The following is a 25,771-nucleotide window of genomic DNA, read 5'->3' on the forward strand; positions in this document are numbered from 1 at the left end:
TCACAGCCCACAGTAATTTTCATACCTCTGGCACAGCACGAAATTATTAATTAAATGCACATCTTTAACTGGAATCTAGAAGAAGGCAAATTTGTATAAGTATTGGAAATGGCATGGCCATAGCATCACAACTGATCTTAAGTATTGAGATAGAAAATATTGAATCATGCATTATTTTACAATAAAATATTTCTTTTTGAGGATGTGCATATATTCACTGAAGTAAGGAACCTTGGTGACCATATACAAGGTGGTATATTAATTGGTTGCAAGACAATATTCTATGTTCTTTTTTTATTTTATTGTAACATATTCCCATCTTTTTCTTGTAAACTTCCTTCGATGCCTACAAACATGAGTCCTTATATTCCTCTAAGAAAGGTGCTTGGTATTTTAAAATATGAATACAGTCTGGTTTTTTGGACTTACCCTGGCCAGCTAACAGGGAGGTGAAGAAGGTCAACCACCACACCAGGGAGCCAAGAGAGCCTACAATTACAAGCAGGAGAATTGCATCCATCATCAATGTGGAATCTAAGCCCCTCTTGATAAAGAGGTGGAGTGGACATAACCATCCCAGAGATGGAAGAATAGAGCATGGATTAGTGTGGAATTACTGATATTGTACTAAGGAACTATTGTGATTAGTAATGGAAGAAATTATAGCATTAATGTGGAGAAAGTAACCACGATATCTGCTGAGGGTAGGGAGAGGGAAGAAGAGATATGATGTGGGGGCATTTTCAGGATTTGGAGTTGTCCTGGGTGGTGCTGCAGAGACAGATGCTGGGCATTGTATGTCCTTCCTTGGCCCACTGGGTGGACTTGGGGAGAGTGTAAACTACAATGTAAACCACTATCCATGTGGTGCAGCAGTGCTCCCAAAGCTATTCACCAAATGCATTGAATGCCCCATGATAATGAAAGAGGTTGTTGATGTGGGAGAACTGAAGTGAGGAGGATGGGGAGTATATGGGACTTCCTATCTTTTTAATGTGATATTTGAAAAAAAAAAGTAAAAAAGTAAAAAAAAATGAATACAGGAAATGGCAGGTGAGGGAACAAACTATGTACTTACTAAGATACTATTTATCATACTTGATTCAAAATTCTCTTCCATCCTCATGATCAAAGGATGGCTCACATAACAGTTTGGGTTCCTGCCCACAAGATACCCCTGGTAATTCAGACTTCTGATTCAGGGCCACCAGTTATGCAGGAAGAAATATGAATGTCTTTCCAAATTCCCCTAGTTATCTGGAATTGAAACTTATTCGTGGTTACTTTTAAGTGCAGTTATATAAAGAAAACTTGAATAAACAGAGGATCCTCAGTGGCATTCAAATGTCTGAAAGAATGCAAACACTAAGAAGAGTCAGGCTTATCTGAATATACCTGCCTAAATAACATTCAGACTGATCTAAATATTAATAACGGTGTTGCTTAGCCATTGTTGCATAACATGAGTCAAAAAGATGCCGATTTTATCATTCTATGGGAGTCTATGACTTGGAATTCTTCAAATCTCTTCCATTTTCTTATGGGTCTGTGGTCAGGTGTGAGTCAACTCGGGATGCTTTGATCTTCTTGGTTTCGCTCTCTCACATATTTTTGAACTAATTATCTTTAGACTAGTCTAGAGAGGCCTTAACTGGGACACTGACCTTCCCTACACATGTCCTCTCATCTTCCAGCAGGCCAGACTGGACTTGTTCACATGGCTGAGTTAGGAATCTAAGAGTGAAAAACAAAAATACACAGAGATTTCTTGAGGTATGCTGTTAATAACACTATATTCTGTTGGTCAAATCAAATAAAAGATCCTCATTTCAGGTGGCAAAAGGGACTTCACCTTTTGGATGGAGCTGCTCAGTCTTATTGCAAAAGATATTGATAAAAGAATGTTGGAGGAATGGGGCCATCTATTCAGTGAGACTTGTACAGGTACTCATTTCAGTGCAATTGTTTTATTGGGATATTCTATTCCAGAACGAATGGCATTCTTAGATGTAAATATTCCCAACTTTCCCCTACTGCATTGCTCACAATGTTTAGAAGAAGACAAAATATCAGCTTCCCCACCCCCCCCCACCCCCAAGATTTCCTGTTATATTCTAGGAACCCTTGTTTGGCTCACAGATTACCAGAGCTTTGTATTTCCTGTTTCACTGTTACCAGCCTGTTTTCTTGCATATATTTTGTCATTTGACAGAACTGCTCATTAATGGATTAATTAAGATTTCAATTCTAGTAGTGGTAACTGGGGATGTTGGGTCCTACTGGGAGGAGGTGATGTTTAAAATGGAAATATGGAATGAAGAATTAGGAATTAGAAAAATGATATAGTTTTGAATCTTTTGGTCAATTCTTCTGTCAGAATTAGTTTGGTCCTTTCTTAAATAAAAGCGTTGAAGAGAAATGGGGATTTAGTAGAGAAGGGGGAGGTGGACACTCCAATGTTGCCAGTAGAGATAGCTGGAAGTGATACTGCAGTATCTCTGGCAAATTTTCTTGCAGTTAATCCTAAATTTCATGACCAAGTATTCTCTTATGCCAATAAAATGATTCCTTGTCTTCAGGAGGTTTTCCTTTGTCATGTTTTGGATTTTCTTCTATACTAGACTCTTTTGTGGAACTATTATGATTTTCAAGGAATTTCTTAGTGCCCAGCAGTCAGCAAATGATAATATCCAGTAAACGAATTTATTATTATATGGTTTGCAGGGAATATAACCATTTCAATCCCTTTGCAACTCTTTTATGGTTGATACAATTTAAATTCTTCTATATTGCATCATGATCAGTGAATTTATTTAGGGTTGGAATTTAGCTGCAAGGTAAAGAAAGTTCAAAGATAATAATGTCTTTCAGAAATTAAGGCTTTCTTAACCCACAAATCACAAGTCTAGAGTAAGAGAGCCCAGAACTAGGACAATAGCTCAATGAAAATTGAGTATGGTGTCAGGTCATTAATTAATTGTGTGGTTTTCATTCTCATGATCACAGACAATGGGCTGAACCTCTAGGCACTGATCTATATCCCAGTCGGGAAGGCTGGGGGAATGCTCATGGATGTGGTCCAATGTACTGAGAGATGAATTTTTGAGGATGTGAAATATTATTGTCCTCAGTGGCTACACCAATTTATATCCCACTAATAATCCTCTAGAGTTTCAATTTCTTTTCATAATCCACAACACTTTTTTTTCTGAATATATTATAATAGCCCTTCTTGTGGGCTTGAAGTTATTTCATTGCAGATATAATTTGCATGCCCCTAATGACTAGTAATGTTGAGCATCTTTTCATGTAATTATTACCCATTCATATACTTTCTTCAGAGAAATGTCTCTTCAAGTTCACTGTCAAATTTTAAAATTTGATTGTTTTTCTTTTTGTTATGGCAATGTAATATAATTTATATATTCTATGTATTATGGCCTCATTTGTGATATCATTTGAAGCTATATTCTCCTTTTCTTCTGGTTGTCTTTTCACTCCCTTTATAATTTAATTTGATAAATATTTTTAAGGAAATAATATTAACATATTTTTCCCTTTTTTGCCTGAATAATTCATTGCCAAGTCTCAGTTCATGAAGATTTGTCCCTTAATCATCTTCAAAGAATTTTATAGCTTTAGCTCCTATATTTAGGTACTTGGTCTAATTTTTTGGTCTTTATTTACTTTTTAATGTTACATTTAAAAAATATGAGGTCCCCATATACCCCCCACCCCCCTTACCTCATTCCTACACCCATAAAAACAACCTCCTCCATCATCAAGAGACATTCATTGCATTTGATGAATACATCTCTGAGCACCGCTGCAACTCATGGTCAATGGTCCACACCATAGCCCACACTCTCCCACAGTAAACCCAGTGGGCCATGGGAGTACATACAATGTCTGGTAACTGTCCCTGCAGCACCATCCAAGACAACTCCAACCCCTGACAATGTCCCCACATCTCATCTCTTCCTCCCACTCCCTACCCACAGTAGCCCCCATGGCCACTTTCTCCACACCAATGCCACGTTTCTTTGATTACTAATCACAAAAGTTCATGAATAGAATATCAGTAAATCCACTCTTTTCCTCCATCCTGGGGACCCGAGAATGGCCGTGTCCACTCCACATCTATATCAAGAGGGGGCTTAGATTCCACTTGGATGCTGGATGCAATTCTCCTGCTTTCAGTTGTAGGCACTCTTGGCTCCCTGCTGTGGTTGTTGACCTTCTTCACCTCCATGTTAGCTGAGTGGGGTAAGTCCAATAAACCAGAGTGTTGGAGCTGCATGTCTGTTGAGGCCCAGGGCCTGGCTATCACATGGTCAGTCCAGAGATTCAGGTCCCCTGGTTATACATTAAATCCCAGCACCAATTACAGTTCAGGAAAAGTAACAGGAGAGGTTGGTGAACAAAGATCACATCTGAGTCCAGCTCCATCACACAGAAACACAATCTCCAAAGTAGGGCCAACTGAGATGGCACTGAACTCCATCTGCCGTGACCATAGAACCTGTGGGTCTCTGCAGCCCTCAGAAGAACCAATACCTGGGGTTGCATCTGCTTTTTTCTGTCTCTGGGACTCTGCTCAGGTGTGCATAAGGGCAACCCCTCTGATAACCTCCCAGCTCTTTTGGAGATTCATAGTGATATAAACTCATTTGTCCTTTCCATTTCCCCCTTTAATTCAGGTCAAATTAACTCCTGGTATTATATGTAGACTGAGATATTCTGCTGCTCTGAGTTGACCTTTTTATTCAAAGTCATTTTCTAGTTACATCATCAGCTGGTTCTTGGTAGTAATCCCTTGGCACCAGGGAGGCTCATCCCCAGGAGTCATGTCCCATGCTGGGGGAAGGCAACACATTTACATGCTGAGTTTTGCTTCGAGACTGGCCACATTTGAGGAACAAGAAGGTTCTCAGGAGGTAACTCTTAGGCACCCTGCAGCACTAGGCCTTGTTCTTATTTAAGGTTCACAGGCTTACAAGCATAGTCATTAGTATCAAGGGCTCATTGTTGGACCTTCCTTCTTTTTTGGTCTTTGCAGTTGCACTTGGGGGATTGTTGCTGTTCATTAGAGACAGTGATAGAGCTCCCCTGGCTAGGAACTCAGCACTCACTCAGTTGTTGTCTTTAATTGTAACCACTATGAAAATATCCAAACATTTTTATGTACCCTGGATACATGCCCTGGAGAACTCCTTCCCAAACATATGTTCCCTGTCAATAACATCCCACACTAGTATTCCTCCCCTGCCATTGTTGAAACTCTCTGTGATCCAAAACTTCTTCAAAAATAAAGCCCAATATATTGCCAGGTTCCATTAATAGTAAAACAGAATATAGTGATGAGTTTGAAGGATAGATATAGAATACATATTAATTTAGAAAAATTAAGGTAAACATAAATTGGGGTATTAAAAATTTTAAAATGCAAAAGCTTTGTTTTTGATGTTTTGCCTGCCATCACTGCAATAAGTGTTGCCCTGTAGGCAAATTGACAAAAGAGAACCATCACATACAAGGGAGGCTCCATAAGATTAAGGGCTGATTTCTCATCTGAAACCATGGAGGCAAGAAGGCAGTGATATCATATAGTCAAGGTACTAAAAGAAAAAAATTTCCAACCAAGAATACTGTACCCAGCTAAGCTAACATTCAAAAATGATGGAGAGTTCAAAATATTCACAGATAAACAGAAATTGAAAGAGTATGCCAACAAGAACCCTGCTCTTCAAGAAATACTAAAGGGAATTCTGAAGGAAGAAAGGAAAAAAACAGGAGAAGCAGAGTTGGAGGAGAGTGTAAGTGCAACAAAAAAGACAAAAAGAGAGGGAAGAAAACAAACAAAATATGACAAACACAAGTCCAAAGAAAATATGGCTAACACAAATAATTCCTTGAAAGTAATAACACTGAATGTCAATGGATTAAACTGACCTGTCAGGAGACTCAGACTGGAAGATTGGATAAGGAAATATGACCCATCTATATGCTGTCTACAAGAAACACATCTTAGACCCAGGGATTCAAGGAGGTTGAAAGTGAATGGCTGGAAAACAATCTTACAAGCAAATAATAACCAAAAAAAAAGGCAGGAATAGCTATATTAATATCAGACAAGATAGACTTTAAATGTTAAACGATTGTGAGAGACAAAGAGGGATACTATATATTAGTGAAAGGGATAATCTTTCAAGAAGAATGAACAATCATAAATATTTATGCTCCTAACAAGGGTGCCTCCAAATACATGAGGAAAACACTGGAAAAACTAAGTGAAAGAATAGATGCCTCTACAATTATAGAGGCAGACTTTAATACACCACTATCAACTTTGGACAGATCATTTCAAAAGAGAATCTATAAAGAAACAAAAACTTTGAGCAGTATATTAGAGGAGCTGGACCTAATAGATATATACAGATCCTTACACCCAAATACAGCAGGATATACATTTTTCTCAAGTGCACATGGATCATTCTCCAAGATAGACAATATGCTATGTCACAAGGAAATGCTCAACGAATTCAGAAAGATTGAAATCACACAAAATAATTATTCTGACCACAGTGGAGTGAAGCTGGAAATCTGCAAGGGCCAGAGGCACAGATTTCACACCAAGATATGGAAATTAAACAGCACACTCTTAGAAAAACAGTGGATCAAAGAGGAAATCTCAAAAGAAATTAATAACTACCATGAAACTAGGGAAAATGATAACACAAAATACCAAAGGTTATGGGATACAGCAAAAACAGTACTGAGAGGGAAATTTATAGCCATAAATTCATACATCAAAAAAGAAGAAAGAGCAAAAATTGAAGAACTAACTGTGCATTTGGAGGAATTCATAAAAAAACAAAAAAGTAACCCCACAGGAGGAAGAAAGAAAGAAATAACAAAGATAAGAGCAGAACTAAATGAAATAGAAAATAAGAAAGCACTTAAAAAGATAAACAAAACAAAGAGTTGATTCTTAGAGAAAATCAATAAAATTTACAAACCCTTAGCAAGACTGAGAAAGAAAAAGAGAGAAGATGCAAATACACACAATAAGAAATGAGAAAGGAGATATCACCACTGACCCCACAGAATAAAGACTATCATAAGAGGATACTTTGAAAAACTATATTCCAACAAAAACGACAATTCAGAGGAAATGGACAAATTCCTAGAAACACATAAGCAGCCTCTATTGATGAAAGAAGAAATTGACGATCTCAACAAACCAATCACAAGTAAAGAGATAGAATCAGTCATTAAAAACCTTCCAACTTAGAAGAGCCCTGGGCGAGACTGCTTCACTGTGAATTCTACAAAACATTCCAGAAAGAAGTAATGCCAATCTTGCTAAAAGTCTTCCAAAAATCAAAACAGAAGGAACATTACCTAACACTTTCTATAATGCCAACATTACCCTAGTACCAAAGCCAAACAAAACACCACGAGAAAGGAAAATTACAGACCAATTTCTCTAATGAACCTAGACACAAAAATCCTCAACAAAATACTTGCTAACTCTATTCAACAACACAATAAATGAATTATACACCATGACCAAGTGGTATTCATTTCGGGTATGAAAGGATGGTTCAACATAAGAAAATCAATCAATGTAATACATCATGTAAACAGATTGAAGAAAAAACCCCACGTGATTATATCTATAGATGCAGAGAAAGCATTTGACAAAATACAGCACCCTTTCTTGATAAAAACACTGCAAAAGATCGGAATACAAGCAAATTTTTTTAACATGATAAAGAGTATATATGAAAAACCCACAGCCAACATCATTTACAATAGTGAAATCCTAAAATCTTTCCCTCTAATTTCACAAACAAGCAAGGATGCCCACTATCACCTCTTCTATTTAACAGTCTTAGAAGTATTTGCTTGAGCACTGAGGCAAGAATCATATATAAAAGGCATTCAAATTGGAAAGGAAGAAGTCAAAATTTCACTATTTGCAGATGATATGATCCTATACATAGAAAAACCTGAGAAGTCTAAAACCAAGCCTCTGTAACTCCTAAATGAGTTTAGTAAAGTCGCAGGTTATAAGATCAATGTGCAAAATTCAGTAGCATTTCTGTACCCCAATAAAGAACAAGCTCAGAATGAAATCAAGAAACAAATACCATTTACAATAGTCAATAAAAAAATCGAATAACTAGGAATAAATTTAACTAAAGATGTGAAAAACATATACACAGAGAACTACACAAGACTGTTCAAGGAAATCAAAGAATACCTAAATAAGTGGAAGAATATTCCCTGTTCATGGATAGGAAGACTAAATATTATTAAGATGTCTATCCTACCAAAACTAATCTACACATTCAATGCAATTCCAATAAAAATCAACACAGCATTCTTTAAGGAACTAGAAAAACTACCTATGAAATTTATTAGGAAAGGAAAGAGGCCCCAAATAGCCAAAGTGCAATGGCAAAGACCAATAAAGATGTATGGTGCAACGATGAGTCCTTGATTCTGATGGCTCCGATTATGAGCCCGTGTGCCTGAAATATGTACTAGACCTAGAGCTTTGGGATGCCTAAGAGTTACTTCCTGAGACCCTCCATGTTGCTCAAATGTGGACACTCTCTAAGCCAAACTCAGCATACAGATGCATTGCCTTCCCCCAAGCATTGGGCATGACTCCCGGGGATGAGCCTCCCTGGCACCAAGGGATTACTACCAAGCACCAGCTGATGATGTAACTACAGATACACCATGAACAAAGAGGTCAATTCAGATCAGCAGAATATCTCAGCCTACATGTAATAACAGGTGTTAAAAACTGCATTTTGACTTTGGATAAAAAGGGGGAAATGGAAAGGACAAGTATGTTTATTTTGCTAAGAGTTTCCAAAAAATACTCAGGAGGTCATTAGGGGGTGATGCTTATGCATGCCTCAGCAGGGTATCAGAGACAGCCAAGGTAGATTGAAACTCAGGTGCTGGTTCTCCTGAGGGCTGCAGAGACCATAGTTACCATCATCATAGCAGATGGCTCTGGAATTCAGGGCCATGTCAGTTGGCCCTACTTTGGAGTTTGTGTTCCTGAGTGTGATGGAGTTGGACTCAGATGTGACCTTTCTACACATGCTTCTTCTGTTACTTTTCCAGGACCTGTGGTTGTCAGAGGGGTTGGTGTATACTCAGGATACCAGAATCTCTAAACTGTCTATAGGCTGGCCTAGCCCTGGACATCAGCAGACTTGCATTGCAGCTCCACCTTCTGGTTTCTTGGACTTACCCTGGTGAAGAGGGTCAATCACTACATCAGGGAGCGAAGAATGACTACAGATCCAAGCAGGAGAATTTCACCAATCATCCATGTGGAATCTAAGCCCCTTCTTTATGTAGAGGGGCCTGGACATAACCAAACCAGTATCCACAGGATGGAGGAATAGTGTATGGATTAGAGTGGAATTACTGGTGTTCTGTTGAGGAACTATTGTGATTAGTAAGGGAAGAAATTTTAGTAGTGATGTGGATAGGGTGGCCACGGTAGTGGCTGATGGTAGAGAGATGGAAGAAGAGATATTGTGTGCGGGTATTTTCAGGATTTGGTGTTGTCTTGGCTGGTGCTGCAGGGATGGATGCTGAACGTTGTGTGCCCTCACATGGCCCACTGGGTGTACTGGGGGAGAGTGTGGACTACGATGCGGACCACTGTCCATGTGCTGCAGTGGTGCTCCAGAATGTATTCGCCAGGTGCAGTGGATGTGCCGCAATGTTGGAAGAGGTTGTTGATGTGGGAGGGGTGGAGTGAGTGGGGTGGGTGGGATATGGGGCCTCATATTTTTTAATGTAATATTTAAGAGAAAATAACAAAGAGAAAAAAGTGTAAGATATTTTCACGTACCCCACACCCTACCCACCTCTCTTCCCACATCAACAGCCTCCTTCATCATTGTGGCACATCCATTGCATTCAGTGAATACATAAGATTAGTTTTTAAATTAAATAAATTTTGTTTTTGCATAACATTGATGCAGAAAATGGAGGATTTCCCTATAGCACCCCACCACCAACCTCTCCCATTCATATGAAACATTGATTACAATTGATGATAACACCATTTTATAATGTCCTATATTTTACAGAAGTAGCCAGAACTCAAAGAGTGAGTTTATATTCTAGACACCATGAAAAGCAAATTACATGAATTACTTCATTTAAAACACCCAATACAAAGGCCTGTGAAATGCTTCCTGTGGTTATTGTATTAATTTAAATTTGAGATGTTGTAGGTTTGAAAAAAAATACAGCATTCCCTTATGGCCCCATATCCTTGGCACTTTGCATTAGTGGGTTTCCTTTATTATAGTTCATGAAAGATTATTTAAATAGTATTATTCACTATCAACCAAAGTTTACATAATATCTATTTCTTCACATATAGCAGCCTATAATTACCTCTTTTATTAAACATGCCATATACCCATTATAATTCATACAAGAACATCCTTATACTAACACTATTAATTGTAGTCTTTTGTCTCCAAAAGGCTCACTCTGTTCTGTGTTATCTTAAAATCTTTTAATTTTATCTTTTAATTTTTTTATCTTTTAATTTTTTCTAATAACCTATGTAACTTAAAGTTTTGCCTTTTACCTATAAATTTCACTGTTGGTAATTATACTCTAAATATTGTGCTTCCAAAATGAGAGCCTTTTTAACAAACATCTCCCACTCCTCTTGTCAATCTTTCAATGACCTTCCTTGTTCTTAGAATAAATTTCAAAGCCTTAAATGAACTACACCATCTGTACAATCTGACTAGGGGCTTTCTCATCTCACACCTTCTCCTTCCTCATTAAGTCCTGGAGACTCTGTTTCCTCTCTGCACCTGGCAACCTCAGGGCCTTTGCTTAGGATGTCCCATGCTTGTAAATTTCTTTTCTATCTCTCTTTTCCTTTCCCCTGCCTACTCCTAAGTGCCAGTTTCTACCCTACTCCTGCTCATTCTCCAGGTACCTTCTCGTGTTTTTCTTTTTCCTCACTTGCTATAACTAAGTGCAGACATTCCCCTCTATTCTCTCATTGCACCCTCAACTTCCCTTCACAAGCCAATGCCATCCAATCATCTTTTCAACTAGATTTGTGAGGGGAGCATGAGGTCCTATTGTGTTCACTTTTATATAAACACAAAACACAATACTTTAAAGATACTAATATCCTATATGTTGAGTGAATGAAAATACACATTTACAAATTTATTCAACTAATATATTGATGTCTATTATGCACCAGGCCATGTGCATAGAAAGCATTTCCTCTGAAGATTTGAGGATTTATAGTCATAATTTCACTTCAGAGAGGAATTCCTTATGGATCAATAATGCAGTATCAATAATATAATAGTATGCACTTAAATTAGACTCAAAAGAAGTATGAGAATAATCTGATCCCAACTTCCACTTTAGTAATTTTACTAAGCAAATGTGCTCATTGAAAAATGTTTCAGGTGAGAGAGGTGTACAAAGGTGGATTAGGATGATACGATGACGAAATCTGAGAGCTGTATACTGCCCACCTCCACCACCCACACCCATGTGGGAACACAGCTTCTTCACCCCCCAGTTCATGCTGGGTGTATGAGCTACTCACTCCTGCCTGCAGTTGGTCATCCTGCCTGTAGTGATGGGATCTTTTTCTGGTTCTTGCCACAGAAACCGATTAATGTTTATTTGTTAGCTTACTCTATATCTCGACTGTGACAATCTCCAGTGCTAGGAATGTTGTGGTGCTTATCCAAGCACTATCTATGCTAGGAATGATTTTTCATTTCTAGGATTATTGGTTTCTATTTGAGTCCAAACCCTGGAGTTATACAAAACACTTATCTTTGATAAGTGGTTCACAATTTCCTCAAAGGTATCAGACAGGTTGCTTTACTCTAAATTTACAGTGACCTTGAACACATTTGCTTATGATTTGTGACTGAAAAACAAAAGCAATAGTTTTTTTTCTGAATGTCCTGTATTTTTTCCCCATAGAAAACATTTTTGCACATTGTGGAACACATTGTACAACAGTGGTCAAAAGAACATAGATTATCATGTTGGTACAGGCAAAATAGTACATGAAGGAAGTGATAAGGCCTTTGAACCACTTCTTCTTAATGATGATGATGATGATGGAAAAATTAAGGGATAAATAAATGGATTTCCTTTAACAGTAGATCTTGCTTACTGTTCCACAGCTAATTTGCTGTGGTTTGGGGCTCAGTTGACTCATCTGAGAGACAAGGTGTACAGATTACAGCATCCTTATGCTCAGTTTCAGACCAGTGCTCCTGTGACTTGCTGTAAGTAAATGAAATACATAAAACATAGAAGGAAATACACTGAAACATTCCCTGGGCTCTACACTTCCTAAGAATCTTAGCAGTTTATCAGGTGATTTCAGATATCACTCTATTCTTACTCTTTCAATTCTAATTCTCTTTATTCCCTTCCCAGAAACTCACATATGGAGATGGAAAAACCAGCCAAATCATTTGGCAAAAGAAGTAATAGATCAATCTAAAAGTTATAAGCTGTTCTATGTCATCATCTGATTCATTTCTTCATTTTGAAAGGAAAAAAAAATCACTTTTAGTCATTCTAGTAGGTTAGAATACCTTGTGGTCATCAAGGCTTTTAATATATTGAGCTCCTTTGTAAGTATTATTGGCCATTTTTATATCATAAATTGCAAAATTGTTTAAGTTTTTGTCCATTTCTGATGTGGGCTATTCAGCATATATTAATGCATCATGGAGTTTTTCAGGTATATGTATTGAGAATATTTTCTCCTAGAGTGTGGACACCCTTCATTTTATACAGTACTCTGTTTTATTTTTATCTCTTATTGCCATGAGGATTTCTTCCTAATATAACAACCCAGTTATTTCCTTTGTGGGTGTGATATAATGTGATCCATGCAGACATGCTCTTCAAAAGCATTTCAGTTTAATTAACATATTAACATTAACACCATGGTTGGAATTTTAAAATGAAATAATGTGTATGCTTTGAACAATTATTGAATACCTCCCAATATCTATGTGAGTCTTATTCCAATTCTGAAACCCCAGATTTTGAGGGAATTGCTTCTTTCTCATTGTGCAGAAAATACGTGGTTGGGTTCTATCAAACTGACCTACACCCCCGGCATCACCTCTTTTGTCTTAAGCTATTAGACTATTCCTTTTGATCTGGTACAGTCCATGGGTCAAAAATGAGCATGTGGTCCAATTTCAGCAATGGGAGGAAGTACATTTCAAGAATGATGGAGAAGACATAATTTATACATGCAATGAACTTCATTCTTCTGCTTAAGCAAATTTAAGTTTTGTTTTCTTTTGCTTGAAACCAAAAGTTATCCAGGTTATTCAGTGACTTTATATAATTATGACAGAATTTATGAGAGCATCACTGGGTCTATCTAATATAGACAGTCAAAAGTAAGACTGATTTTATTTTAGATATTCTGTTTCTTCTTCCTCTATTTGCTCACCTGTTCAGTCTTATCTCACACTACCTTAATTTAGTCTCTCTATTCATCAATTGTACTAATCTTCTATTCCTCTATGTAGTCCTTTTTCTATTCCTCTCTCTTTCTGTCTTTCCCTCAATTCATTCCAAATTTTTCCCTTTGACTCTCTCTCTCCATTCATCCACCCTTCTATCCAGTCAATCCTCCCATTCATTAATTTAATGAACATTTTTACTCTCATTTGTATGCTTAAGAATCCAATTAGGATTGCACTAGAAAGAAAAATTATAAGCTAATGTAAATTTAAACAGATGCAATATACTCCTCATGCAAATTTACTTCAGTCTAATAGAAGAACATCACAAAATGGCCCATTAAAGTTTTTCCCAATAATTCATATTCAGTTTTATTAATGAAATTTTTAAAGTTAACAGGTAAAGGGAAAAAATATACGCTATGAAAAAAGAAAAAAATACATTGTCCAAATCTTTATAAATTTCTGAACAATCTGAAAATGAAAGACATAGTTTTTATCTTAAACAGTTATGATAAAACAATTTGCCACTAAACCTGGGTGATCATGAAAGCTTTGACAAATTTCCCACTTAAGACATGAGAAATAGAAGGAGTTCCATTAGCAACTCTAAGATTACGAATCATATTCAACAAATAAAGAAATAAGAGAGATAAAGATTTGGAAAGAAAAGGAAAGGTGAAGTTGCCTATAAAATATATATGAACCAAGAAGTAAGAGATATACTTTTTGTATATAACATGAATAACCTTTGAAAATATAGCAGAGAAAAAAAGACCTTCATATGACCTACAACCAATAGGAGAATTTATTGTCCTTGTATGTAAAAAAATAAATATGCAAAATACACATATTTACATAAATTATCAATGAATGGTGATTAGTAGAGGAGAGAATGGAAAGAGATAGCCAATCCCTGAGAGAGAAAACTTGCCTGTTGCAAATATATCAGCTTTCCCACAAATTAATCGATGACTTAAATTTATTTCCAACCCAAATCTAATAGTATTTTGTTATAGCTTCTGACAAGCCATTTCCAAAGGCCAAATGAAAGAAAATAAACAAAAACAGCCTTAGGTAGCAACACCAGTCCTCCTTACTTAAATTGTTTTATTCCATCTTGATTTCCTAGGGGAGAAAGCTGGAGAATGGATGCGATGGGCAAACAGAAAGTATACAGCACAGTGCTTAATTAATTTTACTGCTCGTCCTTCCTCCTCCAGTTGCATTTTTCTCATAAAGCAGTACTTACGTAAATTTGAAAATTAACCCCAAAGACTTTTTCAAAGTCCCTCATTTCAAAAGGCAGACATCGGGAAGCGGACTTGGCCCAGTGGTTAGGGCGCTCGTCGACCTCGTCGACCACATGGGAGGTCCATGGTTCAAAGCCCATGCCTCCTTGACCCGTGTGGAGCTGGCCCAAGCACAGTGCTGATGTGCACAAGGAGTGCCCTGACACGCAGGAAAGCTGCCCAGTGCAAAGAAAAGTGCAGCCTGAATAGGAGTGGTGCCACCCACACGGAGAGCTGACACAACAAGATGATGCAACAACAACAAAAAAACACCCCACAGATTCCCGTGCCATTGACAACAACAGAAGCGGACAAAGAAGAAGGTGAAGCTAATGGACATAGAGAACAAACCGCTGGCGGGGGGGGGGGGGGGGGGGGCGCTGGAGTACGGGGTGAAATAAATAAATAAATCTTTAAAAAAAAGGCAGTCATCAATTTGTTTGATCCACATAGCACTTTATATTAGATAAGCATGACAGGTGGTATTATACTGAGGTTTAGGAGATTAAGTGACTTTTCAAAGACCAAATAGGGTCTAGGCTTATAAAGCAGATCCATTTCATTTATGTGAAATCTCAGAGGTAACAATCTTGAAAAAGGCTCTTTGAAAATGAACAATCTGAGTAAGACGAAAGGATCATAAATATCATCATTACCACTGTATTTCCATTGGGCAGAAATTTGCATCTTCAAATTAATTACAATAGAGTTCTTACCCTACCTTCCCTCCCTCCCTCCCTCCCTCCCTCCCTCCCTCCCTTCCTTCCTTCCTTCCTTCCTTCCTTCCTTCCTTCCTTCCTTCCTCCCTTCCTTCCTTCTTTCTTCCCTCCCTCCCTCCCTTTCTCTCTCTCTTATTGACTTTCTTTTTCCTCCATTCTTTTCAACAAAATTTACATACTTGGCTAATAAAAGAGAAAGAGAAATTCAACACAATGGGATGGAAAATGATTCAAATTCTTTGATCTACTTGCTAAGGCTGAGAATCAAATTTGATTCTGAGTTACTTGATACTAGTAAGTAATTCAATTCTCAATAATCGGAAAAGAAGAATATGTTATTTTCTCAGAAAAAAAATGTCAGATATTCTTAGAAATCATCTCTAAAATATGTTCTTAATTAGGAACCCTAATTTAATTAAGAATCTGAATTGCAAAGTGAACATAGTACATCATAAGTTTTACAACTAATAAAATGGAATAATATTCCATGATTATTTCTTGAAATCAGGGTAAAACATTAAACTCACTGCATTTCAGAATCTAATGCTCAGCACATAAAGCTTCTGTCATTCTCTGAATGATCAGACCTGGAATTTACAGAAGCTAGAAAGGAGAACACAAATCCCGTCTCTTTTAGATCATCTTCACTACAATTAGCATTTCTGCCAGACAGGCTTTTGAGTGGCTTAGACACATTGAGGTTATTCTCTCCAATACAAATCCAGAAATGGTGCTGTAATTAGGAAGGAAATGTACTATCAAGTATAAAATAAAAGTTGTAATCATATTGAGCATAGTAAAACATCGTGGTTTTTGTTCAAGAGGGGGAAAGTCAAATAAATACATTAGGGAGTTCAGAAAAATGAGTTATTTATACATAAGAATTTATTATTCTTAAAATCTGGTCATGGAAATCTGGGAGCTAATAAGGAATATTCCATAAATGTTATTGGATCACTAAGACTACCATAAAGAGATGAAAGAAAGGAAATGCTGATAGTGTTTATAAGGGAAATTAGAAAAACAGAAGTGCAAAACAAAGTGGGAGAATATGTGTAAATTTGGTTATTACACACACAATGAATGCAGAGCACCCATATTCATCAGTGTATTTGATATGAGGAAACAAAAACCTAATTTAAAGTTAAAAATTTAGATGGCTGAAAGATGTGTTCCTGAACACTTTGAGAGAATGTAGGAAAATCATGTGTTAATTGATGGTAAATTACATTATATTTTTATCTAATAGCTGAATGCAAGCATGGAGTAGATTTTCATCAGTCCCCTGATTTGTTTTAGGAACCAAATGAGATAAAACTTAAGAAGACTTATTGCCCCCAGAATGTGTTTTATTCCATAACCCATGGTGTGTGTTCCTATCTGGCTTTAAAAAAATAATATAGCACTTTGGGGCAAAGATGCAGCCTAGTAATCCAGCACTGGAGGCCAAGATGGAGAAGATCTCCACAGCTGCCATGACCTTCCCCTTGGTGCTGTGGTAGACAGGGAGGAAAGTGACCCAAACACTGCAGAACACCAACATGCTGAAGGTCAAGAACTTGGCTTCATTAAAGGTGTCAGGAAGGTTCCTGGCCAGGAAAGCTACAATGAAGCTCACAAAAGCCAGGCAGCCCAGGTATCCCAGGACACAGTAGAAGGCAGTGACTGAGCCCTTATTGCACTCTATGATGATATAACCAGGCTCAGAGTGTGCATCTTTATCAACAAATGGGGGAGAGGTTCCCAGCCAGATGCCACAGAGTGCCATCTGGATCAGGGAGCAAATGGGAATAACAACGTTAGGTGCCCCTGAAACCAGCCACTGCCTCATCCTTCGCCCTGGAGCAGTGACTTTGAATGCCAGAACCACAGTGATTGTTTTGGCCAACACAGTGGACACAGCCACAGTAAACACAATTCCAAATGTGATTTGTTGGAGCATGCAGATGGCTGTGTTAGGGCGACCGATGAAGAGTAAGGAGCAGAGGAAGCACAGGGTGAGGGAAATGAGCAGGATGTAGCTGAGGATCCTGTTATTGGCCTTGACTATGGGAGTGTCTCTGTGCTTCAAAAAGACCCCAAGAATAACCGCAGTAAGAAAAGAGAAGCAAAGAGCTGTGCAGACCAGAGCCATCCCCAAGGGGGTCTCCATAAGCCAGGAAGGTCACAGCTTTTTGGAGGCAATGATTTCTCTCACTGTTTGCATACTGATGATCTGCACACTTGACACACTCATCCATATCTGGTGAGAAAAGCAATGTGTCATCAGCTCATGTTCAGTAATTTTAACTTATTTATAAGTCCCTAAAAGAAACACATTGGGTAATTTTATCCATTTTTGTCAACTTGCATTGACTTCAAGAAAGTGTGTGTTATAATCTGTTTATTTTTCTTCCCTCAATTCTCTCAGAGCTCTGACCTTCTTTCGACATTCAGACCTTCAATTGGATAGGAGTTGCTCTTTTCATTCAATGTTGAGTTTTCGTTCAGTTCTTCTTAAAACTTATACACTGGTGGATAACATATACTCATAAGGGCATCTTTAGACATCCAGTACAAATATGATGTTCCATTACTGGGCCATAAGCTACATAAATATTCATCTTTGTAAATAATGCCATCCACTTTTCCAACTAGTTACACTAGTTTAAACTCCCACAATCAACATTCTTTCCAGTTGTACCATGTTCTCTTAGATCCTTGACATGGATGTTGTGTAATTTTTGCTATAATGGGGGATGCTTTGAGCTTTTTCACTATGACTTTTGTTTGGAATTTCTTGGTGAGTAATTAATCTGAACACGAGCTCATATGTTCATTGCACATTTCAAGATGTTTTTAAGGAAAGAGCTTGTGCTCAAGCCATGCCCTTTTTATTGCTGTATTTTCTGTCTCTCTTGTGCTTTAATAAAAGCACTCTATATATGCTAGGAATGATTTCTCACTGGCTAGATCTATTTTACACATTTTATCCAACTTAAGTTGTTCCCTTCTATTTCTAATTTGGTAAACAATGGTTTTGCTATTTATTTTTAAATATTGAATGGATGCTCACTTTTATTCAATGTTTTCCTGAATTTTTTTTGAAATGATGGTTTCTCCTTTTTGAGGTGCTCATGTACCAATTTATTTTGCATAAAATAAACTTCATCACAATAAGTTCTTTATGTTATACAGCTGGATTTGGATTGCAGGTTTTCTTAACAGCAAATGTGAGTTTAGTCTCAAGAGAAAAATTGACCCAAATATTTTATTTCTCACAGCAATGTTATCAGACTTCGGTACCAATGTTAAGCTCTTCTAGTAAAATTAAATGTGCATTTTTCCAGATTTTCCTAATATCTGGAAAAGTTTGAGTAGATAAGGATTCTTTTTTCCTTGAAAGTTTGGTTGCATTTTTCAGTGAAGTCATTGGTCCCCCCATTTTTTTTTAGTAGATATGTCATTTTAAACTAGGGTTTAATATCCTAAGTAGATACGAATATTTTCAGATTTTCCATTTTTCTTGGGACACTTAACCTTTATTTTTGTGGAAATTTGAGAATTTCATTTAAATTTTCAAATATATTGACATGAAGTTATTTTTACTATCCTTTATGATTTAATATTTCTGTACATATATCCCACTTTTAAGTCTTTTCACTATTTATTATGCAATTTTTCTTAATCATTATCTATCAATTTATCATTATCTAACAATTTGTCTTTCATTAGATTTAGCTTTGAGTTTTATCCTTTCATATTTGTCTTTTATTACGTTTTCTTTTTATACTTATTATTTTCAGTCTTCCACTTTCTTTATGTGTACTCTAATGTTTTTATTTTAGCTCATGATACTTAAACATCAGATTTTTTTTACATTTAAATATGCATACTAATAATACATACATAGGTATATAAAATTTAACATTAAACGTTATTCTCTGAGGATACCTTTAGCCTTATCATAAAAGACATAAAATGTGGCAATTTCAATTTTAAACATTTCATAAATCCTATCATACTATTTACTTTAAACCATGGTTTATTTAATAGTGTATTTCTTAATCTCCAAATGTGTGGGAATTGACTTTGTAGATATACTATTCTTTTACGTGTGCACATGGAGCATTTACTCAAACTTGCTTATAACCAATGTGTACAGGAATCATTTTCCCAAGTTGACTAAATCCAGGTTATATCATTAGAACAACATGTTTCAAAAAACTGAAACAAGAGTAACCATTTCAGGGAATTAAATTGCATACTAATCACCAAAAGAAACTTAGAAATTTACCACCATAGAAGTGATTCTATAATTTAATATCATGAATATGAATAATTTCAAGATGTTAATTATATTATGAAAAGAATATTAAAGACTATTCTATATCATATCTCAAACCCCATCCTCAATATTCTGTGTGATCCTGTCACATTGAAACTCTTTTCGGGTACTCTGAATCTCTGAATATTATATGCAGTGGTGGTTTCCTTTTCTTCATTTATAATAATTTGGCCAAGATTTTATTCCTCCCTTGACTCATTTTACATAATACTAATTTCCTGCCTCTCTGAAGAACCCATGAGACCCGTCCTCCCAATGAAGATGCGGTCAACAGGTTCCTGTTCAAACATTCACTGTGTGCTTTAAGCATGGACAAAAAAAGTCTATGTTTTTCTCCCCAATTACCTGGGAACTTGAGGAGAGTGGAAACTGAAACTCCTCATTAAGGGTAAGTTAGATCATCCTCATTTTGTACACAGTAGAAATAAATATTTCTAAAATCATTCCCAAACATTCTGAGCATCTGCTCTGTGTCATGAACAGTTTTAGGCACAAAAACTGAGGAAGGTCTAAACACATTGCTTAAATATAATCTAAACAAGCTTTCACTCAATACGAAAATCAGGTACTTGTAACACCATGTACTAAATTCCAAGAGAGGGAGGAAAGGTGTATTAATTTGGTGGCATCAACAAAAGGGATTCCTAGAGACTATTTGGCCTTACATGTGTCTGAACAATGACTCAGATAAGCTAGTTCTGGGCAGAGAATTGGTGTCATTTCAAAGGGAAATATTTTTTATTGTAAAAATGAAATTACTATACAAAGGAAGGAAGAATTTTGTTTCTGTAGTTGTCCTCCAGATTCTTTCTAATACCTTGTATGAATTGGGGCTATAAAGGAGATTTGGGGACTTTTTTGTGGGCATAAACTTACCTGTCTCATTGGAAATCTCATTCTCTGGGCAGGGGATGCAAAGAAAACAACAGGCAGCCTTTCCCTCCTGAAAGGTTTTCCTGAATCCAGGAGAACACTCCTCACTGCATACAGATTTGGGAGTCTGGAAAGAAATCAGATACATGCTCTTAACAGTGAGCCTTTAATTCATCAGTATTTAGATAGTTGGGGTATTGGAGCACCAACAAATTTAAATTTCAAATACTGAAGTCAAAATAATTGAATAGATATCAGGTTTATTACATGATATGAAATATAATAAATTAGATATGTATCTTTAAATAAATGTTTTCTTTTTCCATCCTTGGATAGTAGGTGAGAAAATTTATCAAGTGAAATGGTAAGTGGTTAAACTAATAATCTGGTCATGTACTTAGCTGGAAGGAGCGTATAAAGCCTCTGTGTTGGTTAGGTTAATGTATTAACACGGTCACTGTTTCGTCAAGTAAACTCTGGGCTAATTGTTATAAAGGATATTTATGGATGTTAATCATCATGTAATAAACTGCATAAACGGCTGATTACATGTACAATCCACCAGGGAGATTTCTGTCAACAATGAATAAGGTTTTTACAATCAGACTACCTTAAAACAGGAATTGATTTCAGGATTTGGAGAGAACTTCCCAGCTCCTGTTTGGACAGGCAGCGTCTCCTGGGAACTGATCAAGGGCCTTCATGGGACCTTCACTGGAGCCCCTGTTTTCAGCCTGCCTGCAGAATCTGGACTTGGCCATCCCCATGTTCACATGAGGGGATTTTATTGAATCTCATACTATTCACAGATACCTCCTGTTGATTCTGTTTCCTTAGAGAAACTTGCCTATTACAATCTCCATGACAAGATTTTTGATATTTTATTGTAATACTATGCATGGTAATTGGGCCCTACCCACCTCTGAAAATCCTATGGCCCATTCTATCACCTCCTCAGATATAGACAATTGTTGATCTCGTGGCACAGCTGAGTCAAAATGTCCTACTTTAACTTTAAGTCCAAAACCTTCTGGGAAATTCCAAAAGTTGAGAATGTCATAACTGGCTTCCAATTTCCCTTCATCATCAAAATACACTGGGTCACCAGCAGGATTGTTAAAGTGGATGTTCTTCAGAAATGCGTGAAGCTAAAAGAGACACACCTGTGAGGAAGTGGGTCCTCTGATCAAGGACAGATCACCAACGTCAGAACATCCCTGATACTCTGTAATCCCTGCTTCCTAAGGCAATTTTATTATTAACATTCAATTAAGTAAAAAAAAAGAAACCTTAAGGAGGACTAAAATGTCATAGCATAAAATATTAAGTTTCAGGGGAAAACTCCAAATACAACGAGATGAAAACAATCTGTGAGTGTGGGATACAGACAAACATTATTAGAAGAATCATATCTAAACACTCTCAATTGCTAACTGAATTCTCCCCAAGCAAAGCCATCAATATCTGAAGAGCTTGCAGAATTAAATGATATAATTTATATACAGTATCTAACAAAGTGCCTAAAGCTAATTCAAAAACTAGTTTGTCCCTGCTGTCATGCAGTTGTTCAATGGAAGAGGTCTAGGTATTTTATATTAAAACTTTAGGTGGGCAGAATGTTGAGGGCCTTAGTAACAAGAAGCATTGCCATTGACTAATAACTCCTTCCCTCCCTGCCATTGGCCCCTTCCTGTTCATTACCGTTTCTGCACAGGGCTAGATTTACCTCTTAGACAGTGAACAAGCAAATCATCTCTTGCACTTTTCAAGAGACAGCCCTAAACTTCCTGACTTGAGCATATGCTGCATTCCAAGAAATTTATGATTATGACATGTAGTGAAATACACATTCTGTTCAATGGAAGAGGTATTACCTGCCAAGGATAAACCACCAGTCCGAATGCATTTTCCACTGACTGTATTTCTACTCGTTGAAGAAGAATTTCATGAAGGCTCTGAGCCACAGCATACACTGCATTATAAACATTATAACTTCCTTCATTCATGTCGTTGTCAAATAGCCACCAAGGCAACAACTCCAAGGAGGCATTGGGAGGACAATTCTCCAGAGTGTTACAGTCAGATTCAGAAACCAAGCAATTAAAAGAGACATACCACAATTTAGTGAGGTAAAAGTCTTCTGGGTATTTTGAAGGTTTAACTGTCTGGATGAAAGTTTTGAAACCAGGCATATCAGCAAGGTGGTGTGAAAAAATGAGAGCCCCATGGAGTGAGTCAAGTAAAAAGTTTCTCTCACTGGTGGTAAAATCCCACTGTGAGGTTGTAACCCAAACTTTCCCTAAAACTAAGAGTCTCCATCTCCAAAAGCTCAATCCCATTAGGGAGTCGGAATCACCGTAAATGACAGTCACATTCACTGATGATTCTCTGATGCGTAAATGATATTGCCAGTCTTTTGAGCTAATTGTCCTCTCAGTGACAGGGATCATTTCCAAGAAGGCTGCACAGACTCCATTTTTGTCCATCTCTGCCCTCAAGTCCCAAAGAAACTTCTCACCTCTCTTGTCTTCTGAGATGACTAGTCCCACCCAGTTCCAGCTGAAATGGAGCATCACTGAGACCATTGCAAGGGCCAGAGTTGTGTCCTTGGGGGCCATCTGATAAAGAGACGACCACTTGCCATCATTACTCAGTTGTGGGTCGTAGAGGCCAAAAGCAAGCTAAAGGTAGGAGTGAAAGAGCCGGTATGAGAAAGAAGATTGGTCAGAAGCACAAAATCAGCCCTGATGAATATTAAACAACGTATTATTTTTTAATTTATTTTTTTATTAAATTGTCTTTTGTTTTTAAGATACATAGATCACATAGAATGTTACCTTAAAAAAATATGAGAGTCCCACATACCCAACACCCTAATCCACCATTCCTCCTACATCAACAACCTCTTTCATCAGTGTAGCACATTCACTGCATTTGGTGAATACATTTTGGAGTACTGCTGCACCACATGGATTACAGTCTACATTTTAGTTTATAATCTCCCACCAGTACATTCAGTGGTTATGGCAGGATATTAATGTCCAGCATCTGTCCCTGCAATATAATTTTGGGCAACTCCAAGTCCCCAAAATGCCCCTACATCCCATCTCTCTTCCACTCTCCCTGACCTCAGCAACTATAGTGCCCACTTTTTCCAGATCAATGCTGCAGTTTCTTCCATCACTAGTAAGAATATTTCTTTAGTAGAATACCAGTAAGTTCACTCTAATCCATATTTTACCTCTCCATCCTGTGGACCCTAGATTGGTGAAATCCACTCCACCTCTATATCAAGAGGGCACTCAGATCCCACATGGTTGATGGATGTGATTCTCCTACTTTGAGTTGTAGGCACTCTGAATTCCTAGTTGTGGTGGTTGACCATCTTCAACCGCCCTGTTAGCTGACCTGGGAAGTAGATACTACTCCAGGTACTGGTGCTCCTGAGGGCTACAGAGACACACAGGTCTACAATCATGACAGCTGACTCTGGAGTTCAGTGCCTTGTCAGTGGACCCTATTTTGGAATTTGTGTTCCTCAATGTGATAGAGGTGGACTCAGATGTGACCTTTCTACACATGCCTCTTCTGTCACTATTACTGGACCTGTGGTTGGCACTGGGGTTGGTGCATATCCAGGAGACTTGAACGTCAAGAATGACCATATTGCAGCTGGGCCTTGAGCCTCAGAAGAGTTGTAAATCCTACTCACTCGTTCATTAAAAAATGTTTTAAAAAGTAAAAAGGAAAGATTTGCTCTTCTTACTTTCTAATAATCTCCCAATCCCTGAGAGCATATTGGAAACTACTTGATCAGTCTCAACAGTCTAGGAAACTCCTTTGGTTCTTACTCACTTGGTTTCACATATGTTCTAGAAAATGACATGTGAACATCCCACCATGTCACTGTGTACTGGCTGTACCCTTTGAGATATGAGTAAACACAATTTCTTCATTTGACCTTTTCTTTTAAGGTCCCTGAAATTAGCAAAGGAAAAATTAATTTATCTTCCCTCCCATCTATTGAGGCTCACCTGTGGAATTTTGTAGAGTTCCAGCAGTGTCCCAATCTGGGCAGAAACTGCCCATGTTGTTCCTGTCAGGGCTGCTACAGACTTGCTCTCTTTCCTACAGGTGTAATTAGGAATGTCCTTGCCCAGCCCTGATTGCCAAATAATGGGATTCTCCAACGTCCTCTGTTCACTGTGTAGTGAATTGTACAGATCAAATCCCAAAGTAATGTTGGGCAAAAGATGGGGGTTCCTGTTGATCTCTTCAATAGCAAAAACCAAGGCCAGAACATACTGGTAGTTCTTGGTCTGAAACCTGTATGGAATGGAAAGTTATATTTAGGCAGAAGACTCAAATCATGATTCTATTCAAATTCAATAAAATGACCAAATTAAGGATGAAAGCACAAATGGACTCATTCTAGATTAGTTCTTCTGAAGCCTTGGAAATCAGCTAATCCTAAAAGGGCTAAAAGACATTTGAAGGCTATGACTGAATTTTGAATCGTTGGAGGAAGATGATACTATATACAAAAGAAAGTGTAATGAGTGAAAAAATTCATAAAGAATTTTTAATTTATTCTTTATATCAGGAAACAAGAATTATTTTTTCACATTATCACATTATTAAATGGTTTATATAATAGCAGGATTATTGTTATGAGTTTAGAGTAATTCCAACTGAAGGGTATATCTCTTCAAAAGTTCAGTTCCACAGCATAAGCAGAATTGGATGAGAGAGGCAGAGGGGCGTAACATCTGTTTGGTGAGAAGTGTCCACAAGAAGACTGATAATCAATTAGCCTTAGGTTCTACCCCATCAAGTTGTGGACATGCCCTCTTCCAACGGTGACATACTGGGAAGAATGTCAGAGCACAGAATAGGAAGAATCATGCAAGGCAGGAATATTTGGGAGAAGAAAACTGATGAAGTGCAAGGTGATCCCTACCTGTACCTAACAGGACTGGAAACACTGTAGTGTACTAAAGGGAAAGGTGTCAT

The 25,771-nt window shown here is 37.4% G+C and overlaps 1 protein-coding gene across 1 annotated transcript; it reads right to left on the bottom strand.

Annotated features, from left to right (window-relative positions):
• On the bottom strand, positions 1-25,771 carry LOC131273020 (vomeronasal type-2 receptor 116-like). The gene is made up of 7 exons (XM_071212778.1): positions 25,719-25,771; positions 24,793-25,084; positions 22,633-23,439; positions 21,679-21,906; positions 16,965-17,623; positions 1,665-1,734; positions 1-75 (listed from the first exon to the last, which is right to left on the bottom strand). The coding sequence occupies exons 1-7, from the start codon at positions 25,769-25,771 to the stop codon at positions 1-3; spliced, it is 2,184 nt and encodes a 727-aa protein (XP_071068879.1).

Source organism: Dasypus novemcinctus, chromosome 30 (genome assembly GCF_030445035.2).
Source record: "Dasypus novemcinctus isolate mDasNov1 chromosome 30, mDasNov1.1.hap2, whole genome shotgun sequence".
NCBI classification, from domain to species: domain Eukaryota; kingdom Metazoa; phylum Chordata; class Mammalia; order Cingulata; family Dasypodidae; genus Dasypus; species Dasypus novemcinctus.

Coding starts and splice junctions, on each gene's coding strand:
- LOC131273020 (XM_071212778.1), bottom strand. CDS start 25,771: ATGACACCTTTCCCTTTAGTACACTACAGTGTTTCCAGTCCTGTTAGG. Junction 25,085..25,718: donor TCCAGTCCTGTTAGGTACAG/GTAGGGATCACC, acceptor CATTCCATACAG/GTTTCAGACCAAGAACTACC. Junction 1,735..16,964: donor GGCTGCATCTTTGCCCCAAA/GTGCTATATTAT, acceptor TTTCACTCTTAG/ATTCCTAACTCAGCCATGTG.